Source organism: Sphaerodactylus townsendi, linkage group LG11 (genome assembly GCF_021028975.2).
Source record: "Sphaerodactylus townsendi isolate TG3544 linkage group LG11, MPM_Stown_v2.3, whole genome shotgun sequence".
NCBI lineage: Eukaryota > Metazoa > Chordata > Lepidosauria > Squamata > Sphaerodactylidae > Sphaerodactylus > Sphaerodactylus townsendi.
Window position 1 is genome coordinate 16,645,590 of NC_059435.1, and position 26,060 is coordinate 16,671,649.

The window sequence follows — 26,060 nt, forward strand, 5'->3', positions numbered from 1 at the left end:
TTTCTGGCAGTGTGGGGTGGGGTGGAGCTTTTTCCTGCTCCCCGTGGTACTGGAAAGCCCTCTTGGAGGCGGTGGGGCTGCCCAATGCTTGAGGCAACCAAGTGCAGAAATAACAGTAAAAGAAAATGTATTGTCGAAGGCTTTCACGGCCGGAATCACTTGGGTGCTGTGTGGTTTCCGGGCTGTATGGCCGTGTTCTAGCAGCCTTCTCTCCTGACGTTTCGCCTGCATCTGTGGCTGGCATCTTCAGAGGATCTGTGGCTGGCATCTTCAGAGGATCTGTGGCTGGCATCATCAGATGATCCTCTGAAGATGCCAGCCACAGATGCAGGCGAAACGTCAGGAGAGAAGGCTGCTAGAACACGGCCATACAGCCCGGAAACCACACAGCACCCAAGTAAAAGAAAAGCTGAAATTTAAGAGAAAAATAATAGTGTGATATTATGGCTCATGGCTGAGTATTTCAAAAAGAGAATGCTATGCCTCTTTCTCAAAAGTTTCCAGGCTGCTACTATGGGAATGCTGCCAAACAGCATAGCTTTTCCGATAAGATGGAAACTTATAAAGCATGCTGAGGAAAGTGTTAATGTGAGATGGATAGAGAGCTCTAGCAGAATATTCTGCGCATGTACCAGTATTACTCACTGCTTTGAATAAAAGGTCTGGCCTCCAGAGATTGGGTGAGCCACTGCTCTTTCGCTGGAGCTCCCTTTATTCAAATAAAGGCCTTTTTAAAACCTTCTTCCTGACTGATGCCCTTCAATTCGCTATAAGTCCACCAAGAAAAGGCCCAATTTGGCTACTGGCTCTGAAAAATGAGAAGACAGATACCACAAACTTCTTCATCGAGACAACTGGAGTAAATATTTCATTTGAGTGACCTTGAACCAGTTATGCTGACTGGCTCAAGGTCACATGCTGAGCTTCATAACTAAGTGGAATCTGAACTCTGGCCTCCCCAATCTTAGACCAATACCCTAACAACTACCCCACTTACATACCTTCTGCCACCCGAATTGTCCCATAAAACGGGGGGGGGGGGTTTGATGTTCCTGAGCTGGAACACAGGTGGACATTCCCCCCCCCCCCCCCCCCGCTGGCATCTGCTTGGATGCCAGTGTAGCTCTGTGGCGGCCCTAACTTCCAGGTGTGGCGACCATGAAGCAACTAGGGGCCAGGTGCCAGCAATTTTGCTTTCTCTGCTGGCATGGGTGCCTCTTAAGTTGGCGGAGGGGGCAAACACATTGGTGCAGCCCTCTGCCATTTCCATAGCCCATTTCCCTCCATCTGGATTAGGCTGCCCCTTAAAGTATAAGGAGCAGCAGTGATGTAGTGGTTAAGAGCAGGTGCATTCTAATCTGGAGGAATGGGGTTTGATTCCCCACTTTGTCGCCTGAGCTGTGGAGGCTTATCTGGGGAATTTAGATTAGTCTGTCCACTCTCACACATGCCAGCTGGGTGACCATGGGCTAGTCACAGCTCTGAACTCACTCAGCTCCACCCACCTCACAGGGTGTTTGTTGTGAGGGGGGAAAGGGCAAGGAGATTGTAAACCCCTTTGAGTCTCCTACAGGAGAGAAAGGGGGATATAAATCCAAACTCCTCCTCCTCCTCTTCTTCTTCTTCTACATTATAGTAAGTGCAGAAAACCGAAAATTGCTGTTCTGACACAGTGACAACCAGTGTATAGTGTGTGAAATAAGTTGTCCTAAAAGTTAGGCATTTATTCCATAAATTGACAGAAGGGACCCTCTGGACACTACATTGATGCAGGTATAAACTGTCACAACTGCAATATCAAATCCCACCCTTGCTTATTTCTGGATGGGGATCATTGTTAAGGACGCTAGACATGCTGCAACAAAGAGCTTTTTAAATACATAAACTTTCCCCATTAAAGCATCACCTAGACTTAAAAAAAAGTGTTCTTGGGATGGTAATTGATCAATGAGACAGTAATTGTTTAGGGCCCCTTCCGCACATGCAGAATAATGCACTTTCAATCCACTCTGCAGCTGGATTTTGCTGGGTGGAATAGCAAAATCCACTTGCAAACAATTGTGAAAGTTGATTGAAAGTGCATTATTCTGCATGTGTAGAAGAGTCCTAAGTGTTTCTGTGAAAAAGCATATGAAAAGTCAGGTCCATTTGATCTTTGACTCCATTATATTGATGAAACATAAGCCTTTTAAAAAAGAGATAAACTCATATGCCAGCTCTGTTTTAATATTGCTAAACTGTATTCCTGTTGACTGCTGAAGTCTTGATTTATATCTGTCTCAGGAGAGCTTTGTTTGTTGTTAATGGCTGCTTTACTGTCATTTGTACATCCTGCTGATTGGTTTGGCATTTTTAAAAGTTTAGAAGTTTTTGTTCTGGTCTCTCATAACTTCAGAATTCAGTCAATTCCTGACTTCCGAACGTCACCCACTGTCACATGCTGATTTGATTCGTAATGCAAATAGCATCACTCCTGTTGTCTCGAGTCAATATAGTGTTTATCCAACAAAATAATTGCAACAAGACGGAAAACTTCCTGCCTGTAGGCCAGTTCTTTGGATGTGCCACCTCTGCCCCCATGCTTTCCTCACACTCTTGGCTTCTCTGGGTTTTGATATGCCACAGCACCAAGCCATAAGGCGCCTTGAATAGCCACCAGCCTGATAAGCTTATTTTCTTTATATTGTCAAAGACTTTCACAGCCGGAAACGACTGGCTGTTGTGGGTTTTCCATGCTGCATGGCCATGGTCTGGTAACTTTTGCTCCTAATGTTTCACCTGCATCTGTGGCTGGCATCTATAGAAGCATGCCATGGTAAGCTGTGTTTCTCTCCATGTCACAGATGACAGCCATAGATGCAGGTGAAACATTAGGAGCAAAAACGTCCAGACCACAGCCACGCAGCCTGGAATACCCACAACAGCCAACTTATTTTCTTTCTTTTTTTCGTGAAACATTTTTTGTCCCGCCTTTCCTCGTGGTTCAAGGTGTCTTACAGTCATATGATAATTTGCTCACAATATTATTGTTGGAAGGGTCTTATTATGGTTTTTATTGTAACCCATCCAGGGCCAGGGGTGGGATTCAAATAATTTAACAACCGATTGTTTACGAGCACCATTTTAACAACCGGTTCTGCCGAAGTGGTGTGAACCTGCTGAACCCCACCACTGCCAGGGACTATTATAGAAGGCAGGGAATGAATCTTATTTATTTAAAGCGATAAAAGGCACCGTAGTGGGCTGATGCCTCTCAAGCTGAGATGTGGGGGAAAGGCAAGGTGCCATGTTCCACCAGGCTTTTGGCTGAGGCCATTTTGTGAACCCATGATGGTCCAACTGAATTGCCAGCCTCCCAAATGACAAATCGTAAACACCATCTTGCACATCAACACCATTCTGTTCTGCGCATCCATCTAGAACCTCCCCCCCCCCCAATATAACACACCGATGGTGGTTGAGTTCATTAGATATAGGTTTTATTCACTGATGCACCATCTACACAGACATTTTAGTATTGTACAACTAAGGCACCTTCTGCACTTAGTTGTACACTTTCAATCCACTTTGCAGCTGGATTTTACTGGCGGAATAGCAAAACCCACTTGCAAACAATTGTGAAAGTGGATTGAAAGTGCATTATTCTGCATGTGCCAAAGGGGCCAGAGATATGCATTGTTTTTAGATCTAATTTATGTACATTATGTACTGTCGTTTTTTACCCGATTTGTAAGTTGCCCTGAACCTAACTTTGGCCAGGAATCGGGTAGGGTATAAAATAAAAATAAAGGGAAAGAAGCAGAGGCTCAGCTGTTGCCCTTTCCCCACCCAATACATACGACACAGGGATGGCGCTTGAATTCAAGTAATTATACCTATTGACAGATTCGCCCCCTACACAGACATTTCAGAACCAAGAGATGTCTTGTATTTAGATCTAATTCATGCACATTGTTTGCATTGTTGGTTTTAACCCTGTTTGTAAGTCACCCGGGCCTATGTGACGAATGCATTTATACTGCATTCAGGTTACAGGGTGGAGCCGCCCCTGAAAGAGTTAAGCCCTGGCCAGCCCTGATTGGCCAGAGAGAAAAAGGCAGGTACTATAAATACAGTCAGCAACAGTGCTGAGGGGTTCATTCTTTGAGGCTTTTTGACCTTGTGGCTCTGTGTGAGCTTGTGTGCCCTCGGGTGCTTTTTGTGAACAGAGTGAGGAGAATCCGCTCAGATCTCTCACTGCTGTTATTTAGTAATAGCTGAGGAGGCTATTTGAAACATCTGAAACCCTGAGTTGGAGGAGAGAGACCGCCCTCAGGTGTTTTTGAGGGAAACCTCTTAACAGTCTAAAAGTCTGTCCTCCAAGTGAACACCAGTCTTGGGAGGCCCAGTCCTGAGGCAGAGAGGCCAAATTTTAGGATTGTGGGAGAGGGAGGCTGTTATGCCTGAATCCCACAGGGCGTAGACTTGGTGTTTTATTTTTGTGGTGAGGTACAGAGGACTGAGATCTTATTTTAAGAGGGAGAGTAAAACCTCCAAAGCAACATCATTTCTGAAACATCTTTTATGAAGCAAAATCTTAAGCAAAGTGACACCTGCCAGTGTTCATGTTTACTGTGAAACTTCAGTGAAGTGCCTGCAACCGTTAAGATTTAAAACAAACTTTCTCTGAAACCAATACGCTTATATCCTCTCACACTACCTGAGAAGCCTCTGTTAAGCCAGCAATAAACGTTTTAAGTTTTGATCATCTTTAAAAAACTGCTCCAGTCTATTATTGTTTTGTCTGTGTCTGTGTTCCCCAAACAAAAGGGTGGTGTCTGTCAACGTCAGGATTTGTGGGCTATATAGGGAAAAAAAATTATTTTGGTGGCAGCGAGAAGAATATATAAGCCCCTCACGTTACACCCTACATCAGTGGTGGCGAACCTTTTCGAGACCGAGTGCCCAAATTGCAACCCAAAACCCACTTATTTATCGCAAAGTGCCAACACAGCAATTTAACCTGAATACTGAGGTTTTCGTTTAGAAAATACTGATTGGCTCTGAGGCGTGTGTTACTCAGGAGTAAGCTTGGTGGTAGTCGGTGGCTTTGTCTGAAGCAACTGTGCAACTCTTCCAAAGGGTGAATCATGACCCTAGCAGGGTTTACTCAGAAGCAAGCCCCATTGCCAGCAACCAAGCTTACTCCCAGGTAAAGGATCGCGCTTTAGTTCTTTGCAAGAAAATCAGTGGGGTTTAACAGCGCTTAACAGGGTTACCTACACTGCTTCCCCAAAACTAGGTCTTAGGTTTAATGCTAATAATTGAGCCCAGCGGCCCAGGCCAGCCTAGATGTGTGTATGTGGGGGGCCGATTTCCCTCCCACATGACGAACTCTGTGCACGCGTGCCCACAGAGAGGGCTCTGAGTGCCACCTTTGGCACCAGTGCCATAGGTTCGCCACCACTGCCCTACATCGAATAAAATAACAATAAAGGAGAGGAAGGAGAGGCTGAGCCGTCGTCGTTTTCCCGCCTTTCCCGGCCTGAGTCCTCCCAGGGCTTAGGCGGCGCTGCAGGGCCCCGCAGGCCGCTCGACACCCGGACGGCCGCCGACGGACAGGGGAGCGCCGGTCTCCCTCCTCACTCGGCCGGGGCGAGAAGCCAGGGGAGAGGCGGGCGCGGAGGCGAGGGCTGGGCTGGGCCGGGCCGGGCGGCCCTGAGCGAGGTGGCGGGCCGGGGGGCGCGCGAGCCGCATGTGTGGATGGAGCCGGGCTCGGCGGGGCTGCTGCAGCGGCGGGGTCCGGGGCTCGGGGGTCCGGGCTCGGCCGGGGGCTCCCCGGGGCTGTCGGGCCCCCAGGGCCGCCGGAGGAAGCAGCCGCCGCGGCCGGCCGACTTCAAGCTGCAGGTGATCCTCATCGGCTCGCGGGGCGTGGGCAAGACCAGCCTCATGGAGCGCTTCACCGACGACACTTTCTGCGAGGCCTGCAAGTCCACCGTAGGTACGGCGCCCGCGGGGCTGGGGAGGCCGGCCGGCCGGCAAGGCCAGGCCAGGCCAGGCGGGGGGCGAGCGGCTGCCTTCCCCTGGGGACCCGCGCCCCTCCTCTCGGCAGTGCGCGCTTTGCCGGCGCCGTCCCGAAGGGAATATATGGCTCGGGAAGGAGGCGATGCGGGTGGCAGCGGGGTCCGGGGGCGCTGGAGAGACTGGCCACGGTTTGTGTCAGTGTCAGAGCTGCTGCCTCCTGGACTGGACCACCACTGGGCCTGATTGTGTGTGGCAAACCCAGGCTTCAACTTATGCGGGGGTGCGGGGTGGGGGGACACTTACTCTACACTAGCCACTAACCTTTGGCACTCCAGATGTTATGGACTACAGTTCCCATCTGCCCCTGCCAGCATGGCCCTAGTCTGTCCAGTAGTGGTTTGGGAGAGAAAAGCTTGTCCACAGAGCTCGTTGGGGGGCGTGTGGTTCTGCATTCCCCCGTTGCATCTTCACAAGAACCCTGCAGGGTGACAGCAGATGAGAACTTTGGATTTATACCCCCCCTTTCTCTCCTGAAAGGAGGCTCAAAGGGGCTTACAAACTCCTTTCCTTTCCTCTCCCCACAGCAGACACCTTGTGAGGTAGGTGGGCCTGAGAGAGCTCTGAGAGAACTGTGACTAGCCCAGGGGTCTGTAGCCTGCGGCTCTCCAGATGTTCATGGACTACAATTCCCACCAGCCCCTGCCACCATGGCCATAAACATCTGGAGAGCCGCGGGTCACAGACCCCTGGACTAGCCCAAGGTCACTCAGCAAGAATGTTGGAGTGGGGAAACAAATCTGGTTCACCAGATAAGAGTCTGCCACTTGTGTGAAGGAGTGGGGAATCACGCCCAGTTCTCCAGATTAGAGTCCGCCTGCTGTTAACCACTACACCATGGTAGACCAAGTAAACTGCATGGTGGAAAGAGGATTTGAGCCCGGGTCTCTCAGATGCTTGTACAAGATTGTAACCCTCACATCCTGTCTAACACTCAGTCCCTCTGCCCTCCTCGTCCCAATTAGATGATAAGTGTAAAGCTGTGATTAGATCTCTTGTCCTTTAATGACTGCTCTTCAGGACACTCTCAGCCACACCTACCTCACAAGGTGTCTCTAGTGGGGAAAGGGAGGGAAGGGTTTTCTAAGCCACCTTGAGACTTCTTACAGTTGAGACAAGTGTGATATAAATGCAAACTGTCCTTCTGTCAAGGAAAGGAATATTCGTCTCTCTTCTTTACTGGAGGGATGCCAGAACTCCCAGATATCCCTGTAGACACCTGCACACACCTGTGAGCAGATAATCTGCCCACTGCAGCCTCTTTTTGCAAAGTTGAAGGATGGGGCCAAATCATCTGTTGATATTATGTTGTGGTAAGAGCTAAGAGCGGGATGTGTGTCATTCAGGAAGAATAGCCTGCAAGGAAAACAAGGCTGGAACCTGGTTACACTTTGAAAATCAACACAGTTTATTCCATCATAAATTTTAGTGAGCTCAGGTGCATGAGACACACTTCCATTAGGCAGATGTGTTTACAGCAGCAAGCATGATTCTACAAAGAGCACCCATTTAAAGTTAGGACCTAGTCCAAAGAGTAGTCAGTCTACTCAGTATGAGAAGACCACCCCTAGTTGGGGACAGATGGGCAAAGTGGGGTTAACATAGAATCAGATCTAGGGAACTGCAAGGCAAAACACTTAGAAAAATACAGAGACTGTCTAGAGTTACAGCTGAACTAATTCTGTCAAGGGTAGGTGATGCTGAGGTAGTGGCTCCTGTAGAGGAATCCTAAATCTTTGTTCACCCTTGGGTGATAGGGGAATAATATTGAACTTCTTGGATGGTGAGGTTTTTGCAGTGACCAGTGTCTTCCCATGCCAGCTTGACTGCTGAGGTACCCTAAGCATCTGCAGGGTGTTATCCAGGTTTTTAGGGCACACACATCATCCAACTCTGTCCTCACCGTTGCTGTATGTAAACAGATCATGTTTCTTGGAACACTCCCACTTTGTGCTGCATATTGCTGGAAAGGATCTAGTCGTGAAGGGAAGGTATACAATTAACCGACTTTTTCAGAAACCCTTGATAAGCTCAGAGGATTATGTCCTCCAGAACAGAATTTGAAAACCACTGCCCTCAAATATCATTTAGAAGGTAAACAAATATCATTTAGAAGGTAAACGTGTTTTAACATGTCGTAGCACTTTTCACTTAATCTTTCTGATTTTAATATGAGCATTTGTGGACAAATGAAGAAATTGGACTTGTATTTCCTATAATGTTGGGAAATGCCTTGTAGAATATGAAATTCGTGTTCTGGCAGAAAGTGTAAGCTTCCATGTCAGAATGGGGGTTCAAACCTCGTCTCCGAGACTCTAATCTTAAACTAATCACTATACCACAGTGATTATATTGTATTAATTAGACCTTACATTCATGCTGGTTAGTGGTGATGTGGTTTTTGTGTGCAATAATAAATCACAACTGCTTATAATAGCATCTTACTAGCTATCATATGTGTTCTAATTTTAGAAACTAGAAGCAGGGATTGCAGAAGTGAGTACATACTGACTGGTTATCACAAAGCTGGATCTGGGAGTCTTGTTTGTGACTTCTGTATTTGCTTGAAATTTCTAACTCAACTCTGAAAAATCAATTGCACTTTAAAATAAACCCGAGGAATGCCCAAAACAAAATAGACTCATAAAGCGGAATGGTCAAACACTCGTCCCTTTCCTGCTCCCAGCTAGTCCTTATGAGAGTCTCTGTTATTTATTGTAGTCTGCCAGATGCGTGATAGCCCCTGTATTGTAAGACCATTCCAGATTCATATATGCTTATATGTGACGTTTACATATGGTGAAAAGCATCTTATAAATGATTTTAAAAGAACTGGGCTAATAGGCACAATAATAAACCTCTGAACACTTAAAATTATATATATTTAAAATAATGTTGCTGTGAATGTGCCACAAGAAACAAGCCATTCACATTTTTTGACTATAGAAATTACAGAATAAGCTCCAGTAGTTTCCACAATAATGAAAAGGAGGGAATGACAAAGTGTTCCTTTAGAAACAGGGGCTACCCCAGAGCACTCACCTAAAATAATTCCTCTCATTCAAATAAATGAACCAAGCTAACCAAATTCATGTTGAAATGAAACATTTTGAAACATGAAAAAGAGCATTTCCTAGCTTTTTCTAGGCAAAACTACAGGCCAGAGCAATAGGAACCCTAATATTCTTTTGTTAAATAAACTTCCAAGAAGTTCAGAGTAAGATTGGTAAGCCTGAGAAATAGATGCCTGTCTTCGCCAAGAACAGTGAGATGATCTTAATTCCTTTCCCGTGTCAGATCAATTCTGCAGCTGGGGCGTCACAACAATCTGCAAATTCACATTTGGGAATCGAAGCTGCACAGAGATAGATAGCGAAACGTGATGGTGATGCAGAGGGGAAACATTCTGGTTTATCTCAGTTTATTTAAAGGCCCCTTGTTAAGTGTATGTTGGCACTGTGGGGAGACGAGTTGGCACATGACTCAGCTGTGAATAAAAGGCAGTCCATGTGTGAGATAATAAAATGAAAAAATGAACTTATGGGTGGAGCTGAGTATAATAAATAGACGGGTGTTTGGTAAGGGGAGAAGAGTTCAGCTGTCAAACTATTAAACTGGGGCAGTGAGAGGCAGGTCTGGTTTTTAAACTTGACGCTCCACCTTGGCAATAGAAAATGGAACAAAGGGCTATATTGCATGTGAAGGTCATTTTTCAGCAGTATGGAAAAGAAATCAAGCTGTAAGACTCCTAGGTTTTCATTTGTAAGCATATGTGGTCTACACAGAGGTGGGATCCAACCAGTTCTCTCCACTTCTCTAGAAGTGGTTACTAATTTTTTCTGAGTGCCGAGAAGGGGTTACTAAAGCAACCTCCCTGCCCAATAGGGACTGGAGGTGCGTGTGTGCGGCGACGCCACTGTTTGAATCCCACCACCATCGGAACCTGTTATTAAAATTTTTGGATCCCACCACTGGGTCTAAGGATATAGTTGTAAACACCTGTGGTTGCGTTTGTGCGATGACTTTCATCCTAATATATTTCCTAAAATAACTGAACTCCTGAACCCTATGATACTGAATAATTTTTGATTGCTGCTCAGTTTTATTTTTGTTTATTAAAGCATTTTTATCCTACCTTTCCTTGTAGCTCAAGGCGACTTACAATAATAGTTTAAAAATTCTCTGTTTAAAATCTCTGGCAGAACCTCCCTAGGAAATATGGTGATGATTTTACAGTACATAGCAACATGTCAAAATTTAGGCCAATATCTTTGGTCTTGCCCCCTACCAAAACAGCGATTTGATGATACATGCCAGGGCTTTGGCAGTTACATGTTAAATGATTTTCATACCTATAATCCCAACTCGAAAAGTTGCTGTGTATCTGACATTTAAAATCAGTGTTCTGGCCATGTGCTTTCATTGATTTGATTTCTAGATTAATTCACTAAAGCTTTGGGTGGTTAACGGTGGGGGCCAACTTCAATTGATCTATGAGTGAAGGCTGGCTTGTTTTTTAACATTACTCTAAGAGGGAGTGAAAAGAGGGAAAATCACTAAAGCTTACATTGCATGCCCTGTTAACACATTGGTTACTGCAACATTCTCAAAAGAAAGGTTTGATATGCTAATGTAACGTAAAAGCCACTTATATATAAGTTCTGCTTTCTGCGCTGCCACCAATAATATATTTTCCTCTATAGCCCACTCCAATACTCGGATTTTTCCAATAACGGGTCACCACCCTGACTGGGGGAAACACAGACACACAGACAAATAAAAGACTGGAGAGGTTTTTACAATGAACAAAACTGAAACGCTTTTGCCCATTTGCTGGCTTTCTCACAAAGGCTTCCTCAGTGTAAAACTGGAGAGGTTTTAACGCTTTGTTGGTTTCTAGGAATAAGTTCTGTCTTTAAGATGTTACTTCCAGATTCTATATATGCACACCGACATTACTACGCTAAGAGGGTGTCTCTTTAAGGGAAGATTTAAGCCTTTGAACAATTAAATTCCCTTTACGCACGCAGAGACACTCATTCCCTCACTCGCTCCAATACCCACCTCGATCACACCCAAGCACACAGTCCAAGCCTCCAGGAGATTCCCGCGGGTACCACCCTGGCCTCCCTCTCCTCCCCCACTTAGTCCCATTAGATATGGCTTCACTGCCCTCTTGGATCTCGGCTTCCTCCCAGACTGGTGGATTCTTGGTGGATAGCTGCCACACAGGGCAAGGCAGATCTTCAGATAGGTCTGGGCAAAGTGTTTTAAAACCGCCAAGCTCCTGAAGGGCACGTCAATCTGCACTCCAGTCAGGGCCTCCTCTCTCTGTCAAGCATACACCGCTTTAGGACAGGGACTGGACTTCCTTGCTCAGCCAACTCTGCTGAGTCAGAATCCTTCTTTCTTCCAGAGCTCGATACAGACTCTCCTCTCTGCCAGACTCTCCTCTGCTCCTCTCTGACTGACTCCTACCAGTGCACTCAACTCTCTCCTCTCAGTGCTGTAAGCTCCACTCGGCTCCCCCCCTAGCTCTTGCCAAACGTTACTGGACCTTTTTTCAGCCAATCAGGTCGGTTCTCTCCCCTTTGTGGGAGCTTTTTTTTCTTTTTCTGGCTGTTGCTAAGCGCCTTCTCCCTTTGGCCTGCTGTAACGCCTTCACAGCCCCTTCTTGTGGGTGGGGGGCAAAGTTCGCTACATATGTCCCTTTTCCCTAAAACATTATGGACTACGAGGCTACAAGCCTCGGCTTGCTAGCAATGTGTAAATGTTCAAAACTTACACATCGCTAACCAAAACTAAACAGTTTCTCAAAAAAAATTTCCCCACATTTTCTCTCAAAATGCATTCAGTTTTTTTTTCTTAAAGTTCTACTTCTACCATAAACATTCTTACCCATGTTAAACTTACTCATGAATTCCTAATAAGTATCAAATAACATTTCAGTAATCCACATTACATTTTCCAACAAAGCATATTTTTAAACTCAAAGTACTTTTATTTACATACATTCTTCTCTCCGTTACCTTTTCTTCTTCTAGATGTCTTTACTGGTGGGTGCTCTAAGCACAGGGTAAATCTTCCCTTTATCCCTCCAGTAAGGCTTCCCTCACAATGGTGGTTATCCAAACTCCTAGCTGTGGGACATTCATGCTCACTCATGGCAAGCAAGTTGTTAAGCTCGTTCTTGAGTGCGTGTGGTGAATTTGGATGGTGTCACCCCATTAGGCAAGGTAAATTTCCTTCTAAACTTATCTCCCTTTCTGCCAAATCAAAAGCTTTGAGGTCTTTTACACCTCTGGCTTTCTTTTTACCACTTTGCCTCTTTGTAGTAAGGCTTACTGTCATTTCATCATAAAGCACGTTCTTACAGTGCCCCTCCACCAGAACAATACACTTATCAAATAATGTATATCAGACTCCTTTCATTTTTTTTATACCAGATTGACCTCCCCGTCCCCTCAAATTTCCTCTCTTGAGTCCTGGTGCATTCAAAACTTCAGCTCGGCCTTCTGCTGGGCAGCTGCATTGTTGCTTTCACAACAGTCTCTCATCGTTGGCTACGCCAGCTTCTGTTGAGGTCTGCGTGGCTGCTGCTGCTTTCTTAGTTCATCTTTGATGTTTCCTGCCAGGACCTTGCACTGTCTCCCAAGCGACAAAGTCCTGCACAACACTTCGTCCCGGCTCTTTGCTGGATTCTGTTCCTTTTCAGGAACTGGAACCCTCCTCTGCCGCTGCTAAAGTTGGTTAGGGCAGACATTTGCAGTCGCTCTTCGCCTCTCCCTTTTCCCCTGCTATTACAGGAAATCGCTCTTTGCGAATCTTCTCCTGTACCGGCCTCGCGAGAACGTGCGGTTCAGCTGCACCGGGCTTGGGCACGTTGGGAGGGCGTTGGCAACCGCCTCCTTTTCCCTCACAGGAACCTCGGCCTCGGCAATTCTCCTGGGTACTGCCTCCGCAGGAACGCTTGCCTCAGCTGCACTGCTGGGCACCGCTAGGGAGGGCGTTGGCAACCGGGGCCTCCTTTTCCCTCACAGGAACCTGCCTCGCGATCTCCTGGTACTGCTCCGGCATGGGAACGCTGCTGCTCAGCTGCACTGCTGGGCACGCCGGGAGGGCGTTGGGTAACTGGACTTTCACTTCCACCTCTGGAAACTTCGCTCTGGTGCACCTGAACTGGAAACCATCTTGATAGCTTTTGGGTCAGCAAGCTTCCAGCTGTCTCCCTTCCGTTTCTTTCAGCGGAACTCATCCTGCCTCCCCTGCTCTTCTTGGCACCAGCGTCAGCCATGAACACACTCGTCCATCTGCAACTCTTGGGTCTGCTGCAGACTCCAGCCTGGTTCACAAAGTCAGGCTGCTATAGGAGTTTTCCTGCACCTCCTGGACTTCTTAAAATGTTGGCAAGGCACACCTTGTGCAGGGTTGGCTTGTCACTTCCAACTGCATCTCTCTGGTGCCATCTCCCTGAGGGTTTCCCATCAGCATTTGGGAAAAAATTTCCCTCCAGTTTATCTGGTACACACTTGGCAACCCTGAAACTGTTTCCATTTTCTCAATCTCGATGAGGGAAATTCCACAACAGTGTGGGGGATGGGCAGCTCTGCTCTGAGCTTCATTTCCCTCACTCTCAAATCAAACATGTCCCTTCTCCTGTGGCTTCATGTTTGCCCTTACTTCAATGATTTCCCGCCATTTTAAACGCTTCTTTCTTTTCTGGCCCTTTCCAGCCCGTGAATTTTAACTATTTCCAACTTCTACCTTTTAAGTATTCTTTCATTCTCGGCCATCACTCTAGCCTCTAATTTTGCTTCTTTTTTCATCTCCAGAAGCTTCATCTTTAGCTTTCCCTCTAACTAATCCTGAAGTGCATCTATACTTGGCCAGTTTAGGTTTCCAAAAAATCTCTAATTCCTGACCAATTCCTTCCAAATGTTCTTGCAATATCATCTGCTGTGACTCTTCCTCTCACCAGCTGCTTCCCTCGTGTCTTAGAAGTGGTGCCATGGTGTGAGGTAAATATCACTGTTTTTCCTCACAAAACTTCAGGAAAAAAAAAAGAATAAAGTGGGTCTTCTTTTGCGTGTTTGGAACTGGATTCAGGATGTTAAGCATCGTGATCCCGGGCACTGCTTTTGCCGCCAATGTAACGTGAAAAGCTTCAATTTTATATATATAAGTTCTTGGCTTTCTGCGCCGCACACCACAATATATTTTCCCTCTATAGCTCCACTCTCAATACTGATTTCCTTCCACACGGGTCACCACCTCTGGATCTCGGGGAACACAGGACACACACATGACAAATAAAAAGACTGGAGAGGTTTCCCTTTTATAAATGAACAAACTGAAACGCTTCTATTCTGCTGGTTTCTCTTACAAAGGCTTCTCAGGTAAACTGGAGAGGTTTTAACGCTTGTTGGTTTCTAGAATAAGCTTTGTCTTAAGATGTGCTACTTCAGGATTCATATGCACACCGCATTACACACGCGAGGGTGTCTCTAAGGGAAGATTTAGCTTTGAACAATTAAATTCCCTTTACGCACGCAGACACTATCTCCTCACTGCTCCAATACCCACTCGATTCCACACCTAAGCACTTTACAGTCCAAGTCCTAGGAGATTCTGGTACCACTTTGGCCTCCCTCTCTCCCACTAGCGTCCTATTATGGTTTTCACTGCCTCTGGACTGGCTTCTCCTCCCAGACTGGTGGATTCTGGTCAGATACACACAGGGCAAGGCAGACTAGATAGGTTCAAGTTTTTAAAACCGCCAAGCTCCTGAAGGGCACGTCAATCTGCACCCAGTCAGGGCCTCCTCTCTCTGTCAAGCATACACCGCTTAGACAGGGACTGGACTTCTGTCAGCCAACTCTGCTGAGTCAGAATCCTCTTCTTCCAGAGCTGACAGACTCCTCTCTGCCAGACTCTCCTCTGCTCTCTCTGACCGACTCCTATCAGCACTCAACTCTCCTCTCAGTGCTGTAAGCCCACTGGCTCCCCCTAGCTCTTGCCAAACGTTACTGGACCTTTTTCAGCCAATCAGGTCGGTTCTCTCCTTGTGGAGCTTTTTTTTCTTTTTCTGGCTGTTGCTAAGGCCTTCTCCCTTTGGCCTGCTGTACGCCAGCCCTTCAGGGTGGGGGCAAGTTCGTTACACTAACCTATTCAAATTTCGCTTGTATGTAAAAGTAGTTACTATACAAACATTCCCACCCAGTTCATACTTTTAAAAATACATAAGAAAATATCCTTTGGATATTGAAAATTAATCTTCCCCCCCCCAAAAAGGAATTATGAATCAGTGATGTTCATAGCCCATGCTATGAGTATTTCATTATACCTAGAAGCCTTTTTGAAATCTGTACCCCTCTTGGCCTAGAACATACCTGTGGCAGCTCCGCGACTGTTTGTTCTGATCTCCAAACATTGGCTTTGAAAGTCCTTCAGATAACAACACTGATGCAAATAGAGTTAGAATGGACAGGGTGGTCTTTAAAAAATGAAGTTTGATAGTTCTTATAAAATGTCTGAAGGTACAAAGTGTTTAACTTTTGTCAATCATTTAAATTTAAAAAATATTCTGATTTAAAGCATTTCCCATGACAGTCCTGCATGAATTTAATATATTATAAACAACAACAGGCACGGCATCTGCTTTTACACAGCGGGTCCCAGCTTCTGTCCCTGGCATCTCCTGCTAATAAGATCAGGCTGTAAGTGAGGTTAAAAAAAACCTTTGCCAGAGACTGTGGAGATCTGCTGTTGGAATAGACAACACTGACTCAGACCCAGGGCTTGGCTCAGTGTAAAGCAGTTTCATGTTTGCTCATTTTAATAAATGCTTATCCTTAATGGCGGCTCAAAAATGTCATGACTCCGCCCCCCCTGTTTAAGTTGTCGCATATGAACAGATCAAGAACATTAACTCATGCCCATGTTTGTCGTTGCTGCTTATTACCTCTCTTTTGTTTACTGTGTTTTATTTATAGGTGTTGATTTTAAAATCAAAACAGTAGAGCTAAGAGGAAAGAAAATTAGATTACAGATTTGGTAAGTAAAAAACCAATGCAATCAGCAGATTTTTAAAATATACTTTGTGGTGTTCCAGTATGTTTATGCTTGCCGAATCTCCGTAATTGTTATAAACTGGTTTAGCTCTTACCCACTTGCTGTTTCGCTTCCCTCACGCAGCTCTAGAAGTAGCCAGCTAATTTTTAAGTAGATGGTTGCTTGGGAAATAACCAGCCAACCAATGTAGTCTCTGTATTTCAATGACTTCAAACCTACAGCACCTTTCCTGAAAAGAAATACTTTTATTTCTTGAGGATAGAAGTTTGGATTGCTTGTGAAGACTGGTGCATATATTAATAAAAGATTTTTCTAACATGATGGTAGTAAAGAAATTAATGTAGGCCTAATCCAGCTTCAGATAAATCTCCAGCATTCTCACAACCATTTTAGTAGCTTCATATCATTTAACGAGCAAGCTTTTCATTAGCTGTCTATACAGCAGTGGTGGCGAACCTTTGGCACTCCAGATGTTATGGACTACAATTCCCATCAGCCCCTTCGCCATGCTGGCAGGGGCTGATGGGAATTGTAGTCCATAACATCTGGAGTGCCAAAGGTTCACCACCACGGCTATACAGTAAAGACAAGAATGTAGCACAAGAACAGTAAATGAACTCTTTTGATGTGTGACATTTCAGTACATTTTAAAATAAGCAGGTAACTTTAACTGCAATCCACAGGAGGGGAGTGGAAAGGGGTGTGGTGTGATCCCAGTGCATGTGTCATTGCCAGCCCACGCGGCATAAGTGGCGTTTACACCCTTGTAGGGGCCATTTACGCCACCAGGGAGCTGTCTGGCTTTGTTTCACCCGGGTGGCATTGCAGCTCCTGCACCAGCACTTCTTCACTGCAGGAGCCCATGCCGGTTCCCAGGGGTGGGGCCATCTTTAGCCAGCTTTCTGAGGGCTTTTAGGCTGGGGCTGCCCTTTGACTGTCATTGACTTTGCTGGCCTAATGGCCGTAATAAAACTGACTTGACTTGACTGTCATTGACTTCCTCCAGCTAAAAGTGTGGCAAATCCCATTGGGTTGCACAGGGGAGTTTCTGGGCGGCCAGGGATATTTTCCTCTATTTCCATAGCATGTGCTGCTTGGGAGGCAGCGGGGCTGCACTATCCCCAGCACTATCCCCTCCCCCAGTGGTTTAGGCTGTCAAGGCAAAAGATTAAGGGCTGGAAAAGCGCCTGGCATTAGGTCACCTAGTTGCCTAAATATTTTATGTGGATACTAACGAAAACCATGAAAGGACAGCAGAAGAAATTTATACTGTTCTCCATGCCACTAATGGTACTGGAAAAATAACTCCTACCTGAAAATAAGACCATACATTGCTTTACAGACAACAGTTAGTTCAGAAATAGTTTTTGTGAATCTAATCTTGCTATAACAGTGCACATCCATCCATCCATCCATCCATCCATCCATCCATCCATCCATCCATCCATCCATCCATCCATCCATCCATCCATCCATCCATCCATCCATCCATCCATCCATCCATCCATCCATCCATCCATCATCTCTCTCTCTCTCTCTCTATCTATCTCTCTCTCTCTCCATCTATCATCTCTCTCTCCATCTATCTATCCATCTATCATATCTCTCTCTCTCTCTCTCTCTCTCTCTCTCTCTCCCATCCATCTATCCATCTATCCATCAATCAATCATCGAGCCATCCTTCCCTTTACGGGTTCAGGACGGCTTCCAAAATAGAACAAAACCAGTTTCAAATAAGTGTAAGCGGAAGTGTGATGCCAGTTGCTGTTGTGAGATTTCCAAATGGGCTGTGTTAACACAATGCTAACCCTTTATTGGCTGTACTACAGTGCATTAATATAGTTTTTTTTCTTGCATAATGGGCATTAGAGATAACTGCTAGATATGCTAACTGCTTTTAGGGTAAAGAGCAAAGTTCGGTGTTAGTTTGAATTTCACCACTGCAGTGCTCTGATTAAATTTAACATTTGCATAGATGCAGTGAATTCAGTTTACTAACTCCTCTTGGCAGGTCACCATCAACTCTGTTTGTCGCACCATGTGTCTGTCTTGCTTTCATCTGAGTTAATTGCTGTTGCATCTTTCGTATCATCCGTTCCCTAATACTTGCAAGTTACTGGCATGACTTCATTCCTCATCTGTGTCCCCATCTGGAATCCCATGGCCACAGGGTTGATACTTGAGCCAGAATGATGGTTAGCCAGGGCCTACTGAAGCTGACACGAGGTAATGTAGATTTTTCAATGTGCCAATGTGTCTTTGAGTGTAAAATGATTATTATGATGTGTTAAAGTCTAATGCTCAAAAAAATCAACATTTAAAAAGATAACTAGGACTTGCTGCTCGGTTAAATCACCCTTTGTTTAGGTGGGTGTCCAATGCATGTAACTGGGCACACAAAACATACCATTGGTCCAGAAACTGTTTTACTTCATAAGGGTACCTGTAAAGAATTAAAAAACCTTTAAAACTTTCAGAATGCTTACATATTTAAGCCTCCTGAATGTTGCTGTATTTTCCAGTTAACTTCTTATTCAGACGGAACTTTAAAATGGTATTGTGAATGAAATTCATTTTTAAAATCCTCGTATGTTTTTGGTATGAAAATAAACTTGGATTTGAGGCATTGGCCCAATCCAGAGTTCCTTGTATGCTCTGATATACTCTGGTATGCGAAGGCAGCTCTCTTCATATCAGAACAGAAAGCAGAGCAATATACCAGAGGCATGGGGGGAAGGGGAATGGCGCCTGGGGCAGCACCTGCCCCAGGCACCTGCCCCCCCGCACCCCACTTACCTGCTCCGGGGGCAGCCCATCCAGGCTGCTCCTTTGACCTGCGGAGGATCCACCAGCTGAAGGATCAGCCAGGCAGGGCCGAAGGGCATCCAGCGGCCCTGCTAGGCTGTTTCTTCGACCAGCGGAGGCTCCGGCAGCCAAAGGAGCAGCCTGGCTGGACAGGGATGAGGGGAGGGGTATGGGGGTGTGATTCTCCGTCCCCCCACGTTACCTGCTGGCGTGCACTTGGGAACATGTGACCCCACCTGTCCCCGTGAGCGCTCCGCCTCTGCAATATACACATGTGGCTCTTCAATCTCTGTTGGAATGAATGGGACAGCCCTCATAGTGGAGATCTCCAGATCTTTCTCCGGGCTCAGTCATATAGGAACGTGAACATGAAAAGATCTATCTATGGCCCCTTCCGCACACGCAAAATAAAGCGTTTTCAAACCACTTTCACAACTGTTTGCAAGTGGATTTTGCCATTCCGCACAGCTTCAAAGAGCACTGAAGGCAGTTTGAAAGTGCATTATTCTGCATGTGCGGAATGAGCCTAAGATAATCCCAAAACTCTGTTGTCATTGATGCTATTATGAATTAAAGCATACTGTGGTTAGCTAGTCAACAAACATAGCTGGTGTTTTTTACCTGAAGTTTATTTTAAATATTTTATCTGCTTCATTTCAATAAAAATAGTTGCAATCATGCCCCCAGGGATTATTGAACTGTTTTAAATTGCATAGATTTTCTAAGATCTAATTTCAGCTGTTGTGATTGAGCAGAAGTTGTGAAGGAATCCATGTTGACAGTTTGGCAAAAGCAGCTGCCCTAGTTTCTACTGGTTGACTCTTATTTTAAAAACTTCCAAGCTGCTTGAGTTTGGCACTACCCAAGGAATCATTTGGGAAGGCAAATGAGTATTTTTCTCGGAAGCAACTGAGCAAAGTAATTGTTCTGTGAAAAAATATCGTACCATTGATATTTTCATGTACAAATGATATTTGATTAGGAATCAGTATGCAGACTGCAGGTGGATCATCAGATGATTGCCCACAAGTTCATTCATATCAGAAACTATCACTTTTGAAGTGGCCGTGCATTTTTAGCTAGTGTAATGCTCCATGCTCCTTTTCCTCCTTCCCTTTCTGTTGCTGCCCTGTTCTTGTCATGCGGTCTAGAGTTCTAGTGTTTGTATTTGCATTCCAAGCATACCTACATATTTAAGCCTCCTAAAAGTTGTTGTATCAGAGATGTTCATTTCCCAGTTAACTTCTTCAGGGATTATCTGGGAGTTTTGTGTATTCAGCGAGCATAGCAGGGGATGCTGTTCACATTTGAAACTTGAGTGCCGGTGTCCTGTTCTCATTTGAAAAACTTGAATGGTTTTTTTTTATGATTCGTGCAGTTGTGCAAAAAGAGTTAATGAATATTGAGTGGCAGAGGGAACCCATTTACAATCTGTTCAAATCCAAGTTAAATATGAAATAAAAAGAGTTTATTTTTAAAAGTGGATCCTGCCGTCCCCCTCCCCCTTTTGTTTTAGGGGACTTGATAGTAGGCGCCATCTATTATGTTGATTTTAATAATGCTGCGTTTTAATGGGATGGGGTTATTTTATATAGAGCCAAATATTAACTAATATTTAATGGATTTGCTTTTGATTTATGTGCTCTATTTCTGTTTTTGTTCACCTCCCTGAGCCCTTTGGGGGAGGGCGGTATAGAAATATAACCAATAAATAAAAGTGTGTGTGTTCATGCACTGTGTTCCATTTCTGTGATATGGGAAAGAGATCAGTGGTGGCATTCAAATAATTTAACAACCGGTTCCGGTGGTGGGATTCAAAGAATTTAACAACTGGTTGTTCACAAGCACCATTTTAACAACCGGTTTTGCCGAAGTGGTGCGAACCTGCTGAATCCCACCACTGAAAGAGATTCTCCTCCTCAAGGGGAATGCTGCTTCTCCACTGTTCTTTGGACTGAGATATGGTGTTGTAAAACACCCCCCTTGAAATTCCATTGTTGCATCCCGTGGGCTTGTAATTAAAACACAAATCCCAAAGATACAGCAGAATATTTTCCATTTGTGTGTTTGGGGGTGGGGGAATCGGAATGCTTCCTCTCACTGCAGAGAGCCTCTGAGAGTTGTTTTGGGGATCCCTCACCCTCCAAAAAAGTTGCAATCCACAAGGAGTCCCAGTGACATCATATAGTAGTCCATCAAGATCCATTATGACTCAGGAAGCTGTTCAAGGTGTGCATCCCTGCTTTGCACATTCATAGTTACCTTGGAAAGATTTGTGGAGAGATAGAAGTAGGGAAAACACCAGGCCATCTTGGTGCTCCATTTCCTCAGCCACATTCGACAGAAGAAGCCACGAGGAAAGGGACCATGGAGGGTAGGTGACCCATCTCTGTGCCATTGTCTAGAGAGATGTATAATTACTGTCAGGACTGTCTGTGAGTTCTCCACTTCAGTTGTTCCTGAGCTCCCAGCTTAACAGTGGCGTAGTGGTTAAGAGCAGGTGCACTCTAATCTGGAGGAACCGGGTTTGATTCCCCGCTCTGCCGCTTGAGCTGTGGAGGTTTATCTGGGGAATTCAGATTAGACTGTGCACTCCAACCCAAGCCAGCTGGGTGGCCTTGGGCACAGTTCTTTGCAGATCTCTCAGCCCCACCTACCTCACAGGGTGTGTGTTGTGAAGGGGGAAGGGAAAGGAGTTTGTAAGCTTCTTTGAGTCTCCTTACAGGAGAGAAAGGGGGGATGTAAATCCAACTCTTCTGTGTCTGAGAACGTTCTTCCGCCATAGTCTCCTGGCTTGATCCAACAATGGATCCTGTCTGTGTCTCAGATTTTTAGGTGGAAGTATGTGTCGGTCCTAAATGTGTCGGTCCTAAATGATAAGCTGACACTGATAAAATTGCTAAAAATGTGTGCTGTGAGAGAGGAAGCATTGCTATCTTTCTTTTGCTGCTGTTGTTTTACATTCCACTCTTTGATTTCATCGACTTGCTTTGGGCAAACACCGCACAAAACCGGCACACGGTCAAATTAATGATGGGAAAACACTCATTTAACAAATCAGCTTTTTTCCTTGTAGAAATGTGTGACGCTCTGAAAACTGGAAAGAAAAACTCATGCCAATGTTTGCTGCTGCTTCTTAGGGACACAGCAGGTCAGGAAAGATTCAACAGCATTACCTCAGCTTATTACAGAAGTGCCAAGGGAATTATCTTGGTGTACGATATCACAAAGAAGGAGACGTTTGATGATTTGCCGAAGTGGATGAAAATGATTGATAAGGTAAGCTTCCGTTTCTGTAAACATCAGCAGCTTTGATTTTTGGCAGCCTGCCCTGGGTGTGATGAAAGTCGACATGGCATAGTGGTTAAGAATGACAGATTGTAATCTGAAGAACTGGGTTCGATTCCCCACTCTTCCACATGAAGCTTGCTGAGTGACCTTGGGCCAGTTACAGTCCTCTTAGAACTCTCTCCGCCCTCACGGAGGCAGGTAATGGCAAACCACCTCCAAACATCTCTTGCCTTGAAAACCCTTGTGGGGTTGCTATATGTCAGCTGTGACTTGATGGCACTTTCTACCACCACCTGAGTATAATGGCAAATTACCTTGTGGCAGCACCGCCCTGGAGACAGAGATGTAGCCTCTTCTGCAGACACTGAGTGCTCAGTGAGATTTGACTCTATCTCCAGGTATCTTTGCGCGTGTAAAGTGTTGACAAGACACAGTCAACTAATGGCAATCCCATAGGGCTTTTCAGAGGTGGTTTGCCATTGCCTGCCTCTGCATTGAAACCGTGGACTTCCTCGGTGGTCACTAATCTCTCAGTGAGAGAGCACGCAACAATGAAAACAGTATTGTGCTTAGCTGTAACTGTTGTTCATCGTGTGGTCTTCTGTGCAGGCACACATCCTTCTCTCCTGCCATGCTGAGAACTCGCTGGAACTTTAGTTTCTTGGGGTCTCAGCCGATGGCATGGAGAGAACCAAGGGAGTAGTGCTCTTCCTACTGGTCACGTGATCATTTTGGCAGGATAATGCCAGAGGTAGGGGGGCATTCCTAGTCTGCTAGAAAGCTTTGAGTCTCTTTTCTGTGGCTGGCCTGTGCACACACAGTTTCAATGTGTGCCTGCACAGAAGACCGCTAAATGAACAGAAGACCACTAAATGTTCAGGTCAGTGCAGCCCTGTTTGCCTAGGTTCTCTCTCATGATTGCAGGCAAGGGTGGGTTGGCTTGTTTGGTCTATTCCAGGGATCTGCAACCTGTGGCTCTCCAGATGTTCATGGACTACAATTCTCATTAGCCCCTGCCAGCCAATTGGCCATGCTGGCAGGGGCTGATGGGAATTGTAGTCCATGAACATCTGGAGAGCCACAAGTTGCAGAACCCTGGTCTATTCTGTCTTGTTTCAAAGTTCTCTGTGCTGAAATGTATGATCTCCAGATATCTGCATAATTTGCACAGGCTCCATTCATGTGAAAGGCATGCTGGGTAAGAATGTTTCCCTCTGCACCCATTTATGGAGGGAATATATTTTTGCCTGCGATTGGGCCTGCATTTGGCTGCATCTTGATGTTCCAGAGACAAAGACATTGCACAGATTGCTTGATGTTCCAGCGACAAAGACTCCCAGCCCCACTTGCAGAATGCAGTTGAAGGCAAGACACAAAAACCCTCTCTCACAAGCACACCCATTCTTGAGGACTGCAGTTCAATTGGTAGAGAGATTCACCTTTCCCTCCTGCGGGAACAGGAAGATGGAAGCTTGGCAAAGATCTCCTCTTCCCCCACCTAACATGAAAAGATCATGAAAGCATGGAGATGTAGGCAGGCACACAGACCTCTACTGTGGTCCGAGGTTCCAGTGTAGAAAGATTTTCACCCCACTTTTTGTGAGAGAAAAGAGAGTGAGAGATGGTTGTTGTGGGTTTTCCAGGCTGTGTGGCTGTGGTCTGTTAGATCTTGTTCCTAACGTTTCGCCTGCATCTGTGGCTGGCACAGATCTACCAGACCACAGTTACGCAGCCCAGAAAACCCGCAACAACCACTTGAATCCAGCTGTGAAAGCCTTCGACAGTACAGAGTGAGATACGTTGGGGACATTTGAAGATCTTTGCCCATGAAGCTCGAGGGCCTTTGTGGTCATAGCATACCTCTGAGAGTAAACTTTTTGAAAAACCGACCCAGGAACCATTAAAAGAATGGATCACCCGGGGCTGAGGACCATGAATAGAACAAGGATAGATAGATATTTATTACGGCCTTTTGGCCAGCCAAAAGTTTAAAATCAGAGTACATGTGAATACATAGCACTCCACTTATACAAAAATATAATATAAATTAAAATCCATTATAAAATATATTAATAAATAACATTAGCTTCAGGCATTATTACAGTCCTCATCACACAGTGCAGCTCTTTGTCTTAATAAGGAACTACGCTTGTTGTGTACCAATATACAAAATTTAGCTACCTTCTGTGAAATGGCAGAAACACGATCTTCTAATAATATTCTTACAGAATTCGTATCTGAGTTATCTATGAATGGATATACATGACGAGTTAACAATGGTTGGATCAACAGCTTCCTTTCATCTTCATGTAACTTGCAATGCAGTAAGATATGTGACATTGAGTCTACTTCCCCTGAACCGCACACACAGGTTCGCTTGTGCCTTGGAATATTAAATAGAACAAGGAGGGGTGGCTCTCCCTGCAGAATTGTGTGCACAGTGATCTCTGGGAAATGAAAGGCTGCCCCAGAGCATCATAGGCTGGAGGGCTCAGCCCTGTATTTTCAGCCGCCACCCTGCATGGCCTTCAGTCTTTTCTGAACTCCTGTGTTAAAGCCAAGGGGCACCTCGCACATTGCAGCGCTCTCTTGCTTGCAGGTCTCCTGCCTACTCAATGCAGGCCTATCACTAGGCAGCGTGATTGTCTCAGTCATGATTCCAGACTGCCTTTCTCTGTGCTGGTCACCTAGATCCCTCACATCTAAGGAGAGTGGTTTGTCCTGTGGTATGGGAACAATGTCCAGGGTTGCCCAGGGCCACCAGAACCTTGCACGGCCTCACAGATGAAGGCTTCATCGTTGAAACTCCAAAACAGCCTTTTCGTCTCCCTTCCTTCTCTGCATTTACAAGACAGCTGCCGGTGTGTGTCCGTGCCTTCACAGAGCCCTAATTTTGGGCACAGGCAATGGGACAGTCCCCATCAAACCTCTGTCTTGCTGCTTCCACAACAGGGAGCTAGTAAAATTTCAACCTGCATCTGGAGTCTCAATTGTATACCTTCTGTGTCACTGTGAGGATAAGCATGTCATGCCTAAAACAACCTGTCGCAAGGGGGGCTTGGAACATGAAATCTTTACCATTGGAATGTCAACCTGCAGAAGCATCACTGGGTGGGGTGTGTGTGTGGCTATGCTTTAACAGGACCCTAAACATAAGTGTGAGGGGATATTTTTATTAAGCTTCTGTTTTCCTGCTCTCACAGGGACAGGGATTCTCTCCAGTAATAAAATCTATTCTGCAGCTGTTGTGTTAATCAGTGGAACATATTATGTTTCGGGGAGAGGCTGTGTATTACTGTTGGTAGATTAGCTACCGGAGAAATTCTCATGCTGTGATATGGGATGTTGTGTCCTTGTGCTACGTCATGTAAATAGGTTGACTGAAAGTAATGTAACAGGGAACTGAAAGATTGCATCAGTGGATGTTCTGGGCTACAGTCAGTATGATCAGGTGCTGTGAATGCATAAGAAGAAGAAGAGTTTGGATTTATACCCCCCTTTCTCTCCTGTAAGGAGACTCAAAGGGGCTTACAATCTCCTTTCCCTCCCCCCACCAAACACCCTGTGAGGCGAGTGGGTTGAGAGAGCTCCGAAGAGCTGTGACTAACCCAAGGTCACCCAGCTGGCATGTGCTGGAGTGCACAGGCTGATCTAGTTCCCCAGATAAGCCTCCCCAGCTCAAGTGACAGAGCAGGAAATCAAACCCAGTTCTCCAGATTAGAGTGTACCTGCTCTTAACCACTACGGCGCTGCTGCTCCCACACATGGAAAATGGGAAGTTACACATCTACACATGATTCCAAAAGGACATTTCACCCACACATACGTGTGAT

At 45.5% G+C, this 26,060-nt stretch overlaps 1 protein-coding gene across 2 annotated transcripts in view; it reads left to right on the forward strand.

Annotated features, from left to right (window-relative positions):
* Window positions 1-5,533: 5,533 nt before the first annotated feature.
* RAB12 (RAB12, member RAS oncogene family) overlaps window positions 5,534-26,060 on the forward strand; it is a 33,376-nt gene continuing 12,849 nt past the window's right edge. Inside the window, exons 1-3 of one of the 2 annotated variants that reach the window (XM_048510698.1) lie at window positions 5,534-5,980; window positions 16,053-16,113; window positions 22,077-22,215. In XM_048510698.1, coding sequence (XP_048366655.1) covers window positions 5,743-5,980; window positions 16,053-16,113; window positions 22,077-22,215 — 438 coding nt within the window. In that variant the 5' untranslated portion in view covers window positions 5,534-5,742. The remainder of the gene's footprint in view (window positions 5,981-16,052; window positions 16,114-22,076; window positions 22,216-26,060) is intronic. The other variant, XM_048510699.1, reaches the window with a different exon arrangement.